At 38.4% G+C, this 19,776-nt stretch overlaps 1 protein-coding gene across 4 annotated transcripts in view; it reads left to right on the forward strand.

Moving 5' to 3' along the window:
* nalcn (sodium leak channel, non-selective) overlaps positions 1 to 19,776 on the forward strand; it is a 112,147-nt gene that overhangs the window by 55,524 nt on the left and 36,847 nt on the right. For all 4 annotated transcript variants that reach the window (XM_058786187.1, XM_058786188.1, XM_058786190.1 and 1 more), the window contains 3 exons: positions 1,015 to 1,206; positions 2,288 to 2,425; positions 12,085 to 12,159. In XM_058786187.1, the coding sequence (XP_058642170.1) occupies positions 1,015 to 1,206; positions 2,288 to 2,425; positions 12,085 to 12,159 (405 nt within the window). The remainder of the gene's footprint in view (positions 1 to 1,014; positions 1,207 to 2,287; positions 2,426 to 12,084; positions 12,160 to 19,776) is intronic.

The raw sequence follows: 19,776 nt of genomic DNA on the forward strand, positions 1-19,776 counted from the left end.
AATTTAATAAGAAGTTTTTAAGACTGTTCTAGCTCCTTACTAAAAAGACCAGTCTTGTTTTAATGGTCTAAAAAGACCATTCATGGTTTTATTGTAAAGGTCAAACTAAGCTTTTGCTTTCCAGTTTGCCATATTCAATAGGTCTTACATTTATGTTTCTGGAGAGCCTAATTAGTACTCAATTTCCATTGGTTCCCAAGCTACGCAGTAAGAAAACTGTTGTACATTACACAAAGTGTTCCCAAGTAAAGTTCATTGTCTTCCTAGGAAGAATTTTTATTTATGTATTTGGAAGATGCTTTTAACTAAAGTAACTTTCAGTATATTTAAGATATATACCACATTTACACATATTCATCAACATGTGCGTTCCCTATGAGTCAAACCCGTAACTGTGGTCTTACTAGCACCATGCTTTACCAGCTGAGCTACAGAAACTCTGTGATTAGAATTTAACTGAAATAGAGTTGCAAAAATCAATATTATAACTAATGGTCAGCACCATTAGATGAGCATTACAGTTTTAGATCTCTGAAGCAACAAAACCCAAAAGAAGCACATTTGTCAATGTGTTTGTTGTGCAGAAAGACCTTCTGAGGATTGCTGAATGATTTTTCTAGGTTTAAAAGTAACGACAGCAGGAGGACTCTCAGGTCACATTCAGCTAGAAGCAAATGGATCAATATCCATTCTCTGCTCGTGATCAAAACTCAACCTAGATGCATCATTGCTCAAATTTGTTGTCACCTAGAGTAATTTAATAACTGCTTGAGCAACAATGCAATTTGTTGCCAAGTTACTCTGGGAAGAACCCAATATCAGTGTTTGCTCATCAAAAATCAATAAAACAAACACCAATATGCTCCATAGGCCTTCTTCTGGTGATAGTTTTCACGGTAATATTTATGTCAAACCTGTGTAATAAGATGGTTCTGTGGATGTATTGGTTGGTTGATGCTTTGACAAGTTGGTTTAAATTAAGAAAATTTAAATGTTCTTCTTTCTTACCTGCAGGTTTTGCGAGTGGTCCGTCTAATAAAGATTTCTCCGGCGTTGGAAGACTTTGTGTATAAGATTTTCGGTCCAGGGAAGAAACTCGGCAGTCTAGTGGTGTTCACTGCTAGTCTGCTCATAGTGATGTCTGCCATCAGTCTGCAGATGTTCTGCTTTGTGGAGGACTTGGATCGTTTCACCACATTTCCACGGGTAAATCTCCCTCTTTCTGGAGATGTGCAGATAAAGTTCTTGAAATCTGCGAATTACGATTGGAGATTTTGGTATCTTGATCATTTTTATTTGTGATTTAAATTGCTGAGATGTTAAAATACTTACAATCGTCACATCAGAAAAACACTGGTTAAATACAGAGAAGAACTCAGAAACCAGCATTGACCAAAATATCTCTAAATCTATTATACTTCTTAATTTGTCAGCAGATGTAAGACTCTCTTCCAGGTTTTTTGATACTATGCGCTCATGAGAGGGGTTCTCATTAGTGGTGTCTTTTTATCCTCCGTTATTAGTGGGACTCCACTGATCCCAATGCGTGCTGGGATTTGGAGGGGCTCACATAAACAGATGCCGCTCATTTCCAAGGCGGGTGGCATGATAACCATTGAAGATAATGATGTTTACCCAGCTCCCTTGTCAATAGACCTGTTGCAAAATTATCTTCATCTGCAGTCACTTAGAGACAGTGTGACTGTGACCAGGCTTGGGACCAGCTGGGTTTAGACCTTCATTTGACTTCTATGGAAAAAAGGCCATGAAAATGTGGTCTCATATCTCTATATGTTGCTGAGACCTGGGGCACACTGTTTTTTCTTCTTCGTTATTTTTATTTGCATCCATTTCAGTGAATGTTGTGCTCTGCCTTGTCTTATTTTTGTCGCTGCACTGTCGGTCAAAAATCCTTGTATATACATGAGAATATATTTAGGAAAAGTGACAAACGTAAAATTGTTACTCTGCCTTGTTAGTTTTCAAATTTCCATTTTGTTTTGATGACTGGAAAGGTCAGGAGTCAGGACAATTAGCGCCATCTATCATACATCTGTTATGCTTATTAACTATTAAAGTTTTAGTTTAACTAGAAATTGTTTTTTCACCCTTGTGTTATTCCAACTGCGTATGACTTTCAAAATATCCAGATGAGGCACTGAGGCTGTCAAGCTTGTAAAGGACTTTTGTTGTTTTCTCATAAAAGAATAAAGAAATACAGGCTGATAAAAAAAATACAGACTGATAAAAAATACAGGCTGATGATTTCTCTTTTTTTTTCCTGCAGGCATTTATGTCCATGTTCCAGATTCTTACACAGGAGGGATGGGTGGATGTTATGGACCAAACTCTGGTGGCAGTGGGACAGATGTGGGCTCCAGTGGTGGCCATATACTTCATTCTCTACCACCTGTTTGCCACACTGGTAAATATAATTATTTGTGCTTTTTTTTGTAAGATAAAACAAAAGGACTTCTATAGAGTGCTGCAGTGATGACATATTTTTGTAGGCCAACTTGAAAGTTAGCATCACCCAGAATTTTTCCATTGGCTTTTGCAATATTGCAAAAAATAAGCTTTGTAACCAACAAAAGTTTATAATTCCTACAAATTTTGTTCATCATCATAGTCTTTACAATTTAACACAACACAACTTTAACACAAATTTTGAAGCCGAAATACAATCACCAGAAGTAAAAATCTCAATGTAGGCAAACTTCACCACAGTTGCATTTCTTCAATGTCACCATTATTAGGCTTCCGACAAAGTTATAATAGTTTGCAAGAGTGTGATTATAAACACAATGAGGCTATAAAAATGGACTAATGATCAGATTCATTTTCCTGTTCAGCGTGATGATTTTTAAGGTCCTCGACAACCTATAGTCCCTTTTAACCAACTCTAACTTTTGTTAGCAACCGTCTTTTTCAAAACAAGTTAAAGGGTTAGTTCACCAAAAATGAAAATTAGTCCATATTTTACTCACCCTCAAGTAAGGGTGTGCGATAATATCGTAATTGTTGTTTTAAAGATGTGCAATTTTACATTATCGCGTATTTTGCAAAAACCAAACAAAACACCCCTACAGAGAGCACGCATTCATTACGTGAAGTCTAGACTAGAGCGCGTGCACATTTAGAGTGTGTTCTTTCACTGCATGATTCAGTCTATTAAAATGCATCAAGAATGATCACAAAATTCAAGATATGAGGGCAGAAAATGTGTATATATATATATATATATATATATATATACACACACACACACATTTTCTGTATATAAATATATATATATATATATATATATATATATATATATATATATATATATATATATATATATATATATATATATATATTATTTCATATAGTTACAATCACACGAAGAGTGACGTTTTTGTTCAAAAATAAGCATGATTGTGATATTGATTTTATACAACAGTTCAATAAACAATAATCACAAAATTCAAGATACGAGGGCAGAAAATGTGTATATATATATATATATATATATATATATATATATATATATATACACACACATTTTCTGTATATATATATATATATATATATATATATATATATATATATATTATTTCATATAGTTACAATCACACGAAGAGTGACGTTTTTGTTCAAAAATAAGCATGATTGTGATATTGATTTTATACAACAGTTCAATAAACAATAAGTTAATATTAAGAGACTTACATTTTAGTATTGCCATATTGCCTGTTTTTGCTCCATTTCACCAACAAAAAACATTCCAAACACAGCCAGGGCACTGTTTTGCAACATGACGATGAGCAACATGACGATGTTTAGTTCCTGAATGAATCAACTGTTTAAATGATTCAGTTCAGTCGCAATGACTCACTTATTAACAGTGACTTGCTGCCACATACTGGCGATTTTAATTTCACATTCAAAGTATCTGTTCATTTAAAAAAAATTTAAAATATCAGTATTTAATGTTTTATGTTTAAAATATCAAAACATTATGCATTTTTAACTGCAGGTTAAAGCACTCCATGCCCTAAACAGTGTGTAAATACATCTAAATGCCACTTCAGATGCAACTTCTGCAAAGATTAATTTTGTTGATACTGGATTCATTTGTTTGGTAACAGCCTAAATGTCTTATTATTCTAATTGACTGGTTGAATGTTACAATTTGACTCAAAAGATGCATACTTTTAGAAAAAAATGGCTTTATTAAAAGGTAAAATTGCCCATAAAAGGTAAAAATCAATTTAAACTTATATGAAAAGATAAATTTCTATAACTGATGTGAACTGACCACACAGAATATGAAGAATATCAAAAACTGCAGCTGTCCACAGTAGTCAGATATCAGCACAATAACACAGTCGGCAAAATATCGTCTAATTATCGTTATCGAAAAAATCCCAAAAAATAGAGACATTTTTTTTTTCAATATCGCACACCCCTACCCTCAAGGCATCCTAGGTGTATAGGACTTTCTTCTTTCAGATGAATCCAATCGGAGTTATATTCAAAATTGTCCTGGCTCCTTCAAGCTCTATAATGACATGGGCGGGTGGTAGTGTTCAACAGTGAAAATGTAGTCAAATAAAGCGCACACATTCATATTAAAACGTGCATCACACGGCTCCGGGGGGTGAATAAAGGCCTCCTGTAGCGAATTGATGTGTTTTTGATGCCACATTTAAAACGATATAAACAGTTTTGTGTAAGTTCCGCTATCTGTCGTATGCGCGTTCACGAGAGACTGTCTTTCCGGTGGATGATGTAGGACGCCCGCGCAGCGCATGTGTGTGTGAGTCTCGCAAAAACCAACGTTTGTTTATATGATGTTTTATTAACAACGTTCGGGAGGAGCACGTTCAGATAATTAACCTAATTAACACGAGAGGAGCACAACCAGTAATCAACCCAGTTAACAAGATAAGAGATGTGTATATATACACAGCTGACTCACCTCTGTTCCTTGACAGTTTTCCAGCATCCCTCCGCCACCCCTTCTCCGCACTTACAACTACTCCTGTCCTAACCTGTAGGGGGGTACTCTGGGTTCGGGCCAAAGTTCCGAGCTCGGAGCCCTCCCCTCGGACAGCACGACAAATACGCATTAACTTTATTCTATTTATTATATGTAAGTGTGAACTCGTGAAAGGAACAAAGGAAGCAAAGTTTCCTTACTTTACCAAAGGAAAACCAGTCTCCTCTTGGCTTATATCGAATTCCTCTGACATTTTTCTTTACAAATCCTTGTTTTGTGCTTCTAATTCGTGACTGGCATTTTGTTTTGTTCACTCTCCGTCGCGCTTCTGTGTTCGTCACGAATCTCCAGCGCTTATGTGACACATACGTCCTATGTCATCCGCCAGAACGCTTCCACCTACGACAGATAGCAGAAGTGAGAAAAAGGTGTTTATAGGTGTTTAAATATTGATATTTGTCTTACAAAAATGCATCGATTTGCTACAGGAGGCCTTTATTCAGCCCCGGAGCCATGTGATGTGTGTTTTAATATGGATGCACATGCTTTATTTGACTACTTTTGACCTGTTGAACACTACCACCCGCCCATGTCATTATAGAGCTTGAAAGAGCCAGGACAATTTTGAATACAACTGGATTCATCTGAAAGAAGAAAGTCATATATACCTAGGATGCCTCAAGGGTGAGTAAAACATGGACTAATTTTAATTTTTGGGTGAACTAAACCTTTAAGCTTTTAAAATCCACAAGGGATGTAATTACTGATGTATTTTATGTTAAAGAATAAAACGGCAAAATATTTTGAGCTGTGAGTGAAAACCCATTAAAAAAAACTACAGGACAATGGAACCGGAAGTTATAAAGTGCTAAATGTTATACAGTATTTTGGTGATGCTATCCAAACATATAAATTTGTGGTTAACCAGTGGGCTTTCGGTGTTTCAAAATGCAATTCTGGAAACTAAACTTAAAAAAAAATTACAGGTGACATATCAACTCACAGTTGTTGCTCTGGCTCCTTTGGTGCAGGTTAAACCTATGGGATCATGTGGTCGTAGCATTTACATAAGATTTACTTAAAAAGATAGGTGGCAGTGTGTGATGGGATTTGTCTGAAGCCACCTCATCACATTAATTTTCATTAAGGTTTCCAATAAAGGACCCCAGTTCAATGTGTTGCACATGCTCTATGTGTTACCAATTTCAGGGACACGGCAGCAAAGCAAATGCATCTAAAATGAAGACAGCTTGCATTTGTGCCGCTTAGAACTAACCAGACTGTTAGAAAATGAATCATCCTTCATCCTCCCTTCCCTCTCTTGATCTTCTGGTTTACCTAGCCATCAAGAGAACATATTCAGAGATCCTGTAGCAGGTTGGATGTTAGTAAGAGCAGTATTCCAACCTGTAATGGACAGATTTGGACAATGTGAATAAAGTGGATCAGTCTGTGTGTAGGACTTTCTGTAGTACAGCAGTTGAGTACTGCCTGCTACAGTATATTTTCTTCAGGCAGTAATTGTTGTGAACAAGCTGGTGCTGCTGGTGAACAAGCCAAGTTGTTATCAGGTAATCGTTCAGTTCCTGTGCAAGCGATACATGCAAAGCCTACACCTCCACCTGCATCTGGACGTCGTCGCCGTAGACCACCTTTAAAGCCACCTCCTGAAGCGCATGCTTCAAAGCCTTCATCTACTGCAGTGATCCTCAAATCTGGCTCGCGAGATCCACTTTACTGCAGAGTTAGCTCCAACCCTGATCAACCTCACTTACCTGTGATTTTCTAATGATCCTGAAGAGACTGATTAGCATGCTCAGGTGTGTTTGATTAGGGTTAGAGCTAAACTCTGCAGGAAAGTGGATCTCGCGAGCCATATTTGAGTATCCCTGATCTACTGCATCTGCTTAGTTGCCCTGTGAATGTTATCGTTGTGGATCTAAGAAACACCTCGTTGAATGATTGCAGTTGTCCTGCTGCATCAGCACAGTGTAATAACTGTCAAAAGATGGGACATTATTCGTGGATGTGTTGTTCAGGACAAGCTTGCTCAGTGCGGGAAATTGACTTACCTGAGGTTCAGATCCTATATATGCATGGCTCACTAACTGATAAAATTAGGTGCACTGCTGTCATTGTGACCGGAAGTACGTCTGTGCCTATCTTACTTACTGTGGATTCTGGGTCATCTGTTTCTATCTTGCCGAAAATTGTGTATGATACACACTTCAGGAAAGACGCTTTGCAGCCTCATTCCGTAAGACTGGTGACGTATTCTCGCGCTATGATTCTCGTACTTGGATGCTTACCTGTCATTGTCTCTAAGCATGACTTCACCTGCTCCATGTCGTCTTCGTGGTTGAATCTGGCACAGCTCTGCTTGGGATAAATCTTATTAATGGGCTACATCTTCAATTCTGCAATTCAATTCTGCTAACACGCACATCAGCTCCTGTATTGTCTGCTTTGACACCTCTACCTGCTTTGGGATGTGCAAAAGACTTTGTGCACTAGGTCAAGATTTCATCAGCTGTGGCTCCTGTTCGCCAGAAACTCTGCTGCTTACCATTGTCTGTTAAAGATGCAGTCAGTGAGGAAACACGTCGTCTTCTTGAGTTAGGCGTTATCGAGACGCCTCGCCATGGGTCTCCCCGATAGTAGTAATACAGAAAAAGTCAGGTGCTATTCGTATGTGCATGGACCTGCGAGAGCCCAACAAGGCTGTAGTTATGGATAGCTACCCACTACCACACATCAAAGAAATGTTGTCTTTGTTAAGAGGCGCAACTCTCAGTGATCCGAGTCCAGTGTCGAGTCCTAGTTTTTAATCAAGTGGGAGACGTTTATTAATGTCTTTTCATATTAATTTTATGTTGTTACTTTTTTTTACATTTTATTTTATATTACACATGACATGGATTTGTCTGTACTGTGAAAAATTTCTGCGTCCAAAATATCCAAGTCCGAGTCCACCTGAGTCCATCCAAGTACAAGTTCATTCACAATTGCAGTCCGAGTCCAATTCCAAGTCCCGAGTCCAAGTACTACAACTCTGGCGACTGTATTTTCTACTATCGATTTGGAGAGTGCTTACTTTCAGTTGCCATTGCATGAGGAGAGCCGTGATCTGACTGCCTTCATTACACATAAAGGACTTTTCAGATTTTTCCATGTACCGTTTGGTCTTGTTTCAGCACTCTCCGCCTTTCAGAAAATGTTGGCAACAGTTTTACAGGGACTTCCGAATGTTGCCAATTACCTTGATGATAACATTCTTTGGGGACGTACACAAACAGAACCTGACCACACGCTCAAAGCTGTCGTTCAGCGCTTACAGGATGCTGGGCTGAAGTTGAATCAATAGAAATGTCAATTCGACAAAACCAGTCTGCACGTCCTGGGACATACAGTGAATGTGCAAGGAATTCAACCTGATGAGGATCACCTCTCAGCTATTCTTCATGCACCTGCTCCGGAAGATGCACCTGCCCAACTCAGCTTGTTCATTGGGCTACTGTCATGGTACAACAAATTCATTCACAGTAATTGAACCTCTACGAGCTTGCATCAGACAGGGCTCAGATTTCTTCTGGTCGGAGAAGGCTCAGTAATTGCTTGTTCATGATAGTCCTTCACTTTCATTGTTCAATCCAAATTATCCACTGATGCCTCTAACTGTGGCCTGGGCGCTGTTCTTGCTCAAGTTCATGAGAATCAGACGGAGCGCATTGTCGCTTTTGCATCCCAGACATTGTCACCTGCTGAACGCAAGTACTCAACCATTGAAAAAGAAGCACTTGCGTGTGACTGGGCCGTTCAAAAGTGGCGAACTTGTGGGGACGTAAATTCCTCCTGCGCACAGACCACCAGGAGTTAACTGTGCTCTTCTCATCCAAAGGTACTGATTGCGCTGGAATGCGCATTGCGCGCTGGGCATCCCGGTTACTGTGCTTCAATTATGACGTGATTTACCAGCCTGGGGCTCTGAATAACACAGCTGACTGTCTTTCTCGCCTGTCATTGCCTGCTTCGGATGAAGACTGCTTGGATGCTGAACCTGAGTCTGTAGCCTTTCTGTCTCCTACGATGTCACCTCTGATGCCAGCTGAGGTTGCTTCGGCCTCCGTGCGATGTGCTGAATTGAGTTCATTACGTGCACAAATAGCTCGCAGTTGGCCCTCTTCTTCATGTGCTGTGGATAGTATTCTACATCCATACTTTCTACTACATGACGAACTGAGTGTACAAAAGGATTATGTGTTCAGAGGGTCACGTCTTGTGGTACCTGTTGCACTACGGCCCACGTCGGTGAAGTTAGCTCATGAAGGTCACCAGGGAATTGTGCGCACCAAACAGCGCCTTCGTGAACTGTACTGGTGGCCAGGCATTGATTGTCTGGTTAAGGAGCACATCCAGGCCTGTCAATTGTGTCTGTCCTCTGACAAAACTGCTAGCACCTCGGCTGCGCCACTGTGGCTGGTGCCTTTTCCATCTGTACCGTGGGAGAAGGTAGCTATTGATGTGGTGGGCCCATTTGACACTGCTGTGTGGAATTGTCGTTATGCACTAACATTGATTTACTATCATAGTAAGTGGTCCATCACTACTCACAATGTTATCACCTTCTTGGCATCTGTGTTTAGTAGATACGGCAATCCACGTACTATCGTGTCTGATAACGGGTCCCAATTCACGTCAGTGGAATTTTCTACATTCCTGAGAGAGAGAGACATTCGACACACACGTACTTCTTTGTACCATCCTGCCGCGAATGGGGCTGTGGAGCACTTCCGTTGTGTGCTGAAATGCTGTATTCAGTCTGCTATTCTGGAAGCGAAGCCATAGTAATCTACAGTCACAGAATTTCTCCAGGTGTATCGTGCTACATATCCTTTTGAGTTGCTTCATGGCAGAAAGATGTGAACGCGTAATGTTCTTTCTCCTCTCACCACACGCCAGGACGTGCCTGTGCTTCTTCGGTGAGTTTCTTTGAAACAAAAGAAAATGAAAGCATACACTGGCTCCAGACATGTAGCTCGCACTCCTGATTTTAAAGTGGAGGATTGGGTGCATGTGCTCATTCCAACTCATGTTCCGAAAGCGTATCCAAAGTTTACCAACCCTCGTCAAATTGTGCGTAAACTGGGTGCGTGGACTTACCTGTTATCTGACGGAAAAAACTGGCATGCTTCTCATTTGGCTCGATCTGTTGCACTTGTTTCGGAGGGTACCTGCATGGATCCTTTGGACTTGTCGGTTCAGGTCGGTTCCTCCCTCTCCTCCAGCTCCTCAAGCATCAGAAGTTCTTCAAAGGGCTTCTGCCCGTGTTAGACGACCTCCTCGTTGACTGGATGACTACGTTACTTAGTCAACTTTGCATTGCGTGACTATGAAGGATGAGTAATTCATTAAGTCACCTTTTGGGTAGGTTTTTTTTATGCCACCTTCCTAAAAAAAAAAAAAGGAAAGAAAAGCTAACTTTCATTAAGCATTATACTTGTTCTTTGGTCTGATTGATGTAAGTAATTATGTCATGTAACAAAGGGGATGCTTTGCTAGTTTTGTAACTTGTTATTTAGTTTCGTCTTTGTTCGTAAATATTTGTTAGACATTTGTTTTAAGTGATTGGGGAATATGTTGTGTTCTTTTGTGCATATTGGCCAATAGGTGGCAGTAATAGTTTGTACTAGGGGTAAGTTGAGTACAAAGAAGTAAGGGAGTGTAATCGTTCCCTCTGTTCTGCACGCGCTGTACCATTATGATGTTGAAGTTGTAAATTAAAGAATTCCTTATTTGGATACACCTCTTAATTTCTTATAACTAAGGACATAACAGTAATTATAAAGACTTCAAGGAGGAAATCCTGGTTTGTTTTGTGACTATCTGACTGCTTGTAGTCTGAAAAACTTGTGTTGTGTATTGAGTGGACATGGATAAATTCCTGTGCTGCCTCCTAGCCATGAACAGAAACAAAAGAAACAACACTTGCTTAGGAAATATAGCAGTAAATTGTCTCTGGAAACATTCTAACACACATGTATTTTATAGTCATCACACCTGACATAAAACAATTCCTTCATCCATATTTTTATCTTTAAAAAAAAAAACACTTCTTTGGGGCATTTCACAGCTACATCACGGCCCCTGTCACTCCCCATTACAGATATTACAAGCAAACATTTATCCATTGGTGTCTTGTTGTTTTACCAACCATTGACATAAAATCTCCACAGTGCAATACACATATAAGCATACTGCAAAGATAATGAAATATTTGCACATGAAGTCTTTAGTTGTAGATTTATGTTAACCATTTCTTGGCAATATCCTCAGTTGAGAACAAAATGTACTCTGGATGTAATTGCACTATGGTCGTAATGATTTTTTTCTTTTCTTTTCTTTTATTTGACTTTTGACAAGTTTGAGTGAGTGAGGAGCAGCCGTTTATATTTGACATTTGAATGAGAGCTCACACTAATGACAGAACAGACCGAGCATGTAATCAAGACACGGCTGAATCATTTATTAATTTCCTGTCACAAAAAAAAAAAAAAAAAGAAGAAAATATGATGAAGAGAAAAGACACAATGCCTAATGCATTTGAGGAGAGCTTTAGACACTTCACATATAAGGAGAAGTGTCATTAAATATCAAAGAAGTGATGACATCTAAGACACAGTCAGTTGTGATTGATTCATTTTTGTTATTGTTGTCCTGAGCTTAAATCTGTCTTTTGTTTGCTGTGTTTATGGTGAAACGTTTTTGTTTTTGTTTGGCTCTGACATGGCCACCATAGCATATTATTTTTCAAACGCTATTTTTATTGTTGGATCATAACTACATCTTGGACAGAACTCATGTTTGCATGACAGATTCTGTCAACATCACCCCATGAGCACAATACACCTACTGACAATGTATGGCAGATTATCTTGAGGCCACATCACAGTGTTTATGTTTTAGAGACCTGTTAATGTTCAGTTAAGATATGTGACTAATGAAAGAATTGCCTTAAACATCTTCAAATGGCTTATTTGTTTTGTCTAAATAGTCCTCTAAATGCATATAAGGGTGTATTGGCAAATGTTCTTGTCTTTTAGATCCTTCTGAGTCTTTTTGTGGCTGTGATTTTGGACAATCTTGAGTTGGATGAAGACTTGAAGAAGTTAAAACAGGTAAGACATTGTTCTATTAATTTTGCTTATATTATACACCACTGTTTGAAAGTTTGTGGTCGGTAAATGTTTTTGAAAGATGTCTCTTATGCTCACCAAGGATGCGTTTATTTGATCATAAATACAGTGTAATAAAACAAATATTACAGTTATACAAAATAATTGTTTTCTATTTTAATGTGTTTTAAAATACAGTTTATTCTTTTAACGTCAAAGCTGAATTTTACTCCGGCCTTCGCATTTATTTGAAATAGAAATCTTTTGTAACAATCCAAATTCTTGTACTGAACAAAACTGCACTGTCACTTTTGGTCAGTTTAATGCATCTATGTTAAATAGAAGTTTTTTTTTTTTTTTTTAAACAAATCACTGACACCTTTGAATTGTAATGTATTAGTTATTATATTTTGTAGTAGTGTTGGTTGGTAACATTTTACACATTTAAACCTATCCCCTAGTTTCCTGGGGGAATGACTCTGGAACAGGACAATTAGCAAAGCTGAATTAATACAACTTGTTAAATCCCTCCATTCACTATCAGACCTACTGTACCCTAACTAATAAGATCTAGTTTAAAAGTAAATTAGGTTATAATACTTTCACAATGTGCTTTCTGAACTGTGGAATCACAATCCAAAAACATTCCTCAACAAGCATGATTATAGCCTTAAAAAAGTTTCATCTGTCTTTCCTGCATTTGAGGCAAATCAGTAAACAGGGTGAGTAGTGTTAATTAGTACAGTTCTCCATCTTGTTCTCTGTCTATTTTTACCTTTTTATGGGGTCGTGATGCGCAGGTAATGATGACTCATAGGATAATTAGCGTGAGAAAGCGTGACCCGTTTGGCAAGTGCACTTAGAAAAAACAAGGCACCTTCTTCATAGGATGCAAATGAACTTCTGCTGTGGCCAAATATCATAGGAAATGGCTTTTGAAAGCAATTAGAGGTCGGATGTCTCTATGGATAACAGCATGTCACCTCTCTCCTCGAGCACGTCGGCAACATATTTCAGCAATTGTTGAAATTGTTGAGAGAGAGAAAGAGTGAGAGAGAGAGAGAGAGAGAGAGAGAGAGAGAGAAAAGCCAAAAGAAACCAGCAGCTCATCACAATTTGCATGATTACTTTTGCAATTTGTCATAACTATCTTCAGTGTTACGAGATATGCAAGGACAAGTAATAGTGTAAATTGAAAGGGAAGGCCACTGGGTTCCTGTGATTTCTCTTGTTCTCTGTGCTTTTCTCACTCGGAGTAAATGGCATGGGCTGTGTGGTCCTTCAATCCACCAGGCTGTCAAGCTCCAGGCATCTTCACATGCCCAGATCGGTTATTCCTCAGACACAGCTGACTGATCCACGGTTCCACCTGTAAAATTGCCTATTTTATAGGTGCTTCAAGCACAGATGGGGGCAATCCAAAAATAGAATGCTGGATTGTGATTGCTCTCCAAGAATACAGGTGGCTTTTGTAAAGCGCAATTCAACGGCTGACCTTAATTGAAGCAAAACCAGTTCTAGCTGATGTGGAACAAATAACAACCGGACGTGTTTTTGTCCTTTCCCTCACAGTGGCTTAATGACAGCTCTTCTAGGTTGCTTTTTCTTTCCATAGGCTTTTCCGTTGCTGCCTCAGAACCTCTGTCACCTTGTAATAAAGTCATCAGTAACTGTCTCCTAAAATGTTTGGCCACCTGCTAGATTGAAGGATTTCTGAAAATGGAACATTAATCAAGACACTATATTTAACCTTCAGACTCTTACAGCCTCAGAATTGACAGACATTTTTTATTTTATTTTTTTTGGCAGGAAATTGTTTGTCTGTTTGATTAGGCTTAGCTTTGTCATTTTTAGCATGTCCTTTGCATACTGAAAATAGACACATTCATTCACCACTCATTTTCATTATACCATGAACAATAAACAATTAAGTCAAACAATTAACCTAAGGTCATTATGTGTTATCATGTTATAATGCATTATTCTCTTCAAAGCCTTATCCCTTTTAATAGCTCAAACCAAACTTTACACAAGCAATTATTTTTCTTTTTATCACATGTTGAATGTGTCTGAATCAATTCAACAGCATTGAAATATTCAACTAAAGGTAGAACAGTGACTGTTGCACAACATTTTCAGAAGCCATTTTAATTATGTATATGAAACAGTATTTTCCGTTCCATGTGTAATTCTGTTTATTACTATTAAATAATATTAAATACAATAAATACTTATTTTTTATGTACAATATATACATATACAGTCCCATTCAAACATTTCGGGTCAATACGTTTTTTTAGAGAAGTAATACTTTTGTTCAGTAAGCATGCATTAATTAGATCACCAAATCAGCATATTAGATCTGTAACGGGGCTGATGAGACGTGAGAGGTGCGGATCCATGTGCAAGCTTTTATTTAAAGGCATGGTCATAAATACAGGCAGGGTCGAAACAATGGCAAACAGGTATGGCAGGAACAAGACAAAGAGTAATCCTAGGGCAAGCGTGGGTCTATGATCAGCGAACAATATCCAATGGGGCAAGGCAGAGAGATAATCCAGGTACACAAGCTATAATCCAAGAGAGATGCAAACAGAGTCCGAACAGCAAGGCAAGGGTTAATCCAGGAAACACGGGCTAGAATCAAACACGGGAAAACAGGCAAGGCAAGACTAAGACAACTAAGTGGGCTCCGTAGTGTAGCTATCGCTAGGAGAGGGATAAGTGCATACAATACTCGGCAGGGAGGAAGAGGAAGTCCAGGGTTTATGTAAGGCATGCAATCAGTGTGTGCGTAGGATCAGGTGTGCGTGTGATTTAGTGCAATCAGCTGTGTGTGTCGTCAGTGCAATGGGTGATGGGAAATGCAGTCCAGTGTGATGTATGGTGTGAGAGTCAATGTGGTGAGCGAGTGACCTCTGGTGGTGAGTGAACAGAACTTCGTAGACCGGATTCGTGACAAGAACGATTTCTTGAAGGATCTTGAAGCATAAATGCAAACTATGAAAATTAAATACTTTCACATATACAGTATATTTGTGTGTGTGGTGGGGGGTCCTGGTATTCACTACATTATGAGGACCAAATGCCCCCGTAGATAATAGTAATACCAGTATATTTTGACATTGTAGGGACATTTTTTTTTTACGTCTATGGGATGTCGCCATAAAACATGGAAACCCAATGTGTGCGTGTGCATGTGTACATATTATATTACAGAAACATTTTATGTAAACCAAAGTCGATGTGAGGTTGTGGACTTTCCAAATCTATGACTCAGCTAGTTTTTGGTCAGCATGTTTTTTTAAATTCTTTTTATCATGTTTCATCAAGATATTCCATCTTGTTTCATGCTGTAAATGTCAGACATGACGCATCTCTTGGGACAGTAACAGTATATTGCTTTGATTGACAGTAAAGCCATGGACAGTTCTAGAGAATTCTAATCTAGAGAATGTATCAGCGGGGAGGTTTTAAGGGTGTTATTTTTTTTTTGAATGGTTTATTTAGATTCCACAAATAGACCTGGTGGTTCCATTTCACTCTCACCGCAGGATAGGGTAACTGTTGAAATGAGTCTGGCCCTGATCTATCCTCCCACACTGTGATATTTTTTTCATGTGATATATCCAGAACAAAAATAACAGAAAAAAACATTGTCTCATATACCTTTCTACTTTTCCATTTTATATTAGTTTGTGAATGTGTTTAGCAAAATTACAAACTTGGCACTTCATAAGCCAAGAGAAAGGACTGTTACACTGTGTCCACAAGTTTCCTGTGAAGAAATTTGCTGTACAACCTTACACACTCCCTGCGAATCAGACCATATTTGATGTGTATTTACTAGGGCTGTCAAAGTTAACACGTTAATAACGCGATTAACGATTAACGCAGCACGCATTTTCTGTTTGACCCGTGGCCTAGTCAGTAGTTGGAGAAATGGAGATACACAGTGTTCAAAAAATCCCTTCAAAAAAGTGCCTAGCGACCAATCTTTAGGGTTTTCCCAAACCTTATTTAGTCTCTGAGACTCACCGATACTGCCGCGCGAGGTCTTGCCTTCCCAGCGCCCGCGCGTGCGCGTGCACACACACCTCTTTCTCTCTCTCTGTGCATCTGCTCTGTTCAGCGAGCGGCGGAGAGGAGCAGCGCTTTCAGTTAAAACACATATTATGTTGCTTGCTTACATGCAAGTATAGCCGAAATCACAGAAACAGCTATTGTCTTTATCTTATGTGTATTTGATTTCATCAGACGATGGCTCAATTATCAGGATTTTTGTGCAGATTAACATCTTGGAAGGGAGAGCTGGTTATGTAGTCTCAATGGGTCGCGTTCAGTCACCATTTCATATTCATTCCGTTGTCTGACAACAGAAACAGTAAAATATATTAATCAATATATCAATGAAAACATTCATTGTGCATCAAAATACAGTATGTGGGCACAGAGAGGCAAACAAATGTAATAATAAATAATAAATGTACATTTTACACCTTCAGAAGAAGTGAGCTGCCCTGTCATGCAAAAATGTAAACAGGTTTGTGTAAGTAAATTGCTCAGAGCAAAGAAAGAGAAGTAATGGGAACCTTTATTTTTTCATGTGTCTAACAGACATTAACAAATTAGTTGAAAAACATCTATGACCTTTGAAACATGTCTAGTCTTCATGCTCTATGTTGAGTATGATTTCAATAATAATAAACATACATTTGCATAAAGCATCCATATTTGTCAATTCCCATGTTGATTAGAGTATTAAAAACTTGAAATGTGTTAATTTAAGGTACATTTAGAACAAATACAAATGTGTGATTAAGTTGCGATTAATCACGAGTTAACTCATGACAATCATGTGATTAATCACGATTAAATATTTTTATCGATTGACAGCCCTAGTATTTACATGTATATATGTAGGTTATTTGTTTATTTATTTATTTGGGAGATTTCACCGTTATCAGAGCTACTCAGCACAGAACACCACATAAATAGAAAGTTTGTATTGATAGTAACAGCATTTCATTAAATCAGTATTGTTTGATTGTCCAATGGTGCCATGAATCACTTTCCCAGTTCTCATACAGTGACCAATGGTGGCATATTTATTTTCCATGAGCAGCCTTTTGCTGTATCCCTCTTTTATTCCCTCAGATAATAGAACTGTTTTCACAGTGAAACATGTCTTCAGTCAGAAAGATCTAGAGGCACTCCTGTCACACAACACCAGGAGCGAGGGAACGAAGGAGCGAGGAGACAAGGAATTCTTCAACAAACAGTTTTAATGGACCACAAGCAGGATCACAGGGACCATAGGAGACCAGAATAACATATAACAGTGCACGTGAAGACAGGGAAACACAGGGCTTATAAACAGGGACAAAACAAGATAATTAATCACACACAGCTGAAAACTAATCAGGGAAACTAAATCGGAACAGGAAAACCAAATATGGGCACGAGAAGAAGGAAAACACAACACACAGGGAGACAGGACTGATAGCTCCATGATGTTATTTGATACTGTGGTTCCTTAAGGCTCCATGAGAATGATTCAAAACTCAGGATATGCTTGTAGTGTTGTTTGTTGGACTCATTTATTCAGAGCTTTGAATGGGCTATATCTGTATTCATTGATATTGACTATGATAACTGATCTTTTTGGCATAAAGTAGCTGGCAGCTAAGAATGCAAATGTTCAAACCTAAAGTTTGAGCATCTATTATTAGACAACTGGCTCTGTAGAGACGAAGGACTGAAATGATGACTCATAACATGTTGGAACATCACAGAGATTCATTTTGGTAGCACTCCAGATGAGGACAGTCAGTGTTGCTGCTTCTGTGTACCCTTCAAGAGAACAAGACTGGTCGGTAAAAGCATGCATTTTAGGTGAAATTTGATTTAAAAAATGCATTTGAGTGGAACATTAGGTTCAGATAGCTGTCATATATTTTAAAAGCATATGACTAATTTAATTGAGCTCCTGAAAGTTGTTTGCTGTCTGCTTAGTTTCTTAAATAAAATAAAATAAAAATATCTTAGGCTGGTTTAATCTGTTTTTTTTTTTTTTTTTGCCAGGGAAAGCTTAGAATTTGCCACAAATTGACCTCCTTTTCACATCACAAAATTTCTCCAAGCAGAAAACAAAACCATTTTCATCCAATTTCTTTTCACATGTGCATTAAGCCTTACTCATACAAGATTATTTTTAGATTTGCTCACAACAGTTTCAACAAGGTTTGTCCTCTGTGCCATTGCAGGTGTTGAAAGAGAACACTCCAACAGTGATGGTACACAACGAGGTTATCAATCTGATTTTCTCATGATAACATTCATCATCATTTGCTGATTGCAATACACGAGATTCATGAAAATGGCATGCATCTGTCAATACTGGCAGATGATTTGTCTTTATTTGAAGCACATTTCAAAGCCACAGACACAAATGGCTTGGTGGCCACAAGTGGATTAACAGGCATTGATGGATAGACATGGGTTAGAGTTCTCGCTTTATGGTCAAAGAAGAGCCGTTTTGACTCCACCCACAAGTCTCGACTCCAGGACAACTTTAGACACTCAGCAACAGCTCAGGTGTTACGTGTTTGATGTTAAAACGGGATGATACCGTAACATTTATATGAGACAATTGTTACTGGAGGTGGTGCGGATCAAAGATGGTCCTGAGAATAGTAGATGGCAAGAAAATATCTTTACTGGGCGCCTTATAAACAAATACAAATAACATTTACAAAAGGAGAAAGAAATTGGGAAATTTAACACAGGAAAAAAAACCGAATGTCACCCAAATCAAAGAAATAAACAAAACAAAACAATCCTTATAACTAACCTCTAAACTGACTACCAAAAGAAATATGAAAATAAAACCGAATTCTTCAGCGTATGCGACACTCAAACTAAACTCCTTTAAACTACAAACAAAAATACAAAGGTGGCGTAACACTCGGAAATCTAATCTAACAAAGTACGAACTAACCTAATCAAAAACAAGTGAACAGTATTATCACAACAGTTGACTAAGTATTCAAATCATCACTGATAGACACGTTTGATTAAGTAGTTTGATGCGCTAAAATGCATCCTTTACTTTGAACTTAACCCGTAATAGGGATAGAACATGTTACAGATGTTCAGTGTTTTAGCCATAGCTATGCATCATATCCTCATCTGTAGTTTGCAACCAACAGGAACAGGAAAGAGAGACTGTACTGTAAGCAGCCACCACCGGAATAAAGGACCGACCTCGGAAATTGTACGCACTCCTGTACAGAAGCCTCCTTTTTGTAAGCTTAGATTCAATTTGTCAGGCATCACGGCAGGCACCTGCATATGCACACAGAAAGGATCATTAGCAATTAAACCCGACAGGATAAGAGGAGGGAGAGCTAATGAATATCCAGTGTGTTCCACACGTTACAGATCAGCCAGTGATAAGAGGAAGTGTTTAATGAGCTTCCCTCTTCCCTCTGTCAGGACTTGTCCATACCTGTTCAGGCAACCCGCTCATGTTAGCTCTCAGATTGAAATAATGCATTTATGCTGTGAAATTGCACTTATAATATTTAATGAATTGTTCGGACAGCTTTGCATATAAGG

The sequence above is a fragment of the Onychostoma macrolepis genome, chromosome 09, assembly GCF_012432095.1.
Source record: "Onychostoma macrolepis isolate SWU-2019 chromosome 09, ASM1243209v1, whole genome shotgun sequence".
Classification (NCBI taxonomy): Eukaryota; Metazoa; Chordata; class Actinopteri; order Cypriniformes; family Cyprinidae; genus Onychostoma; species Onychostoma macrolepis.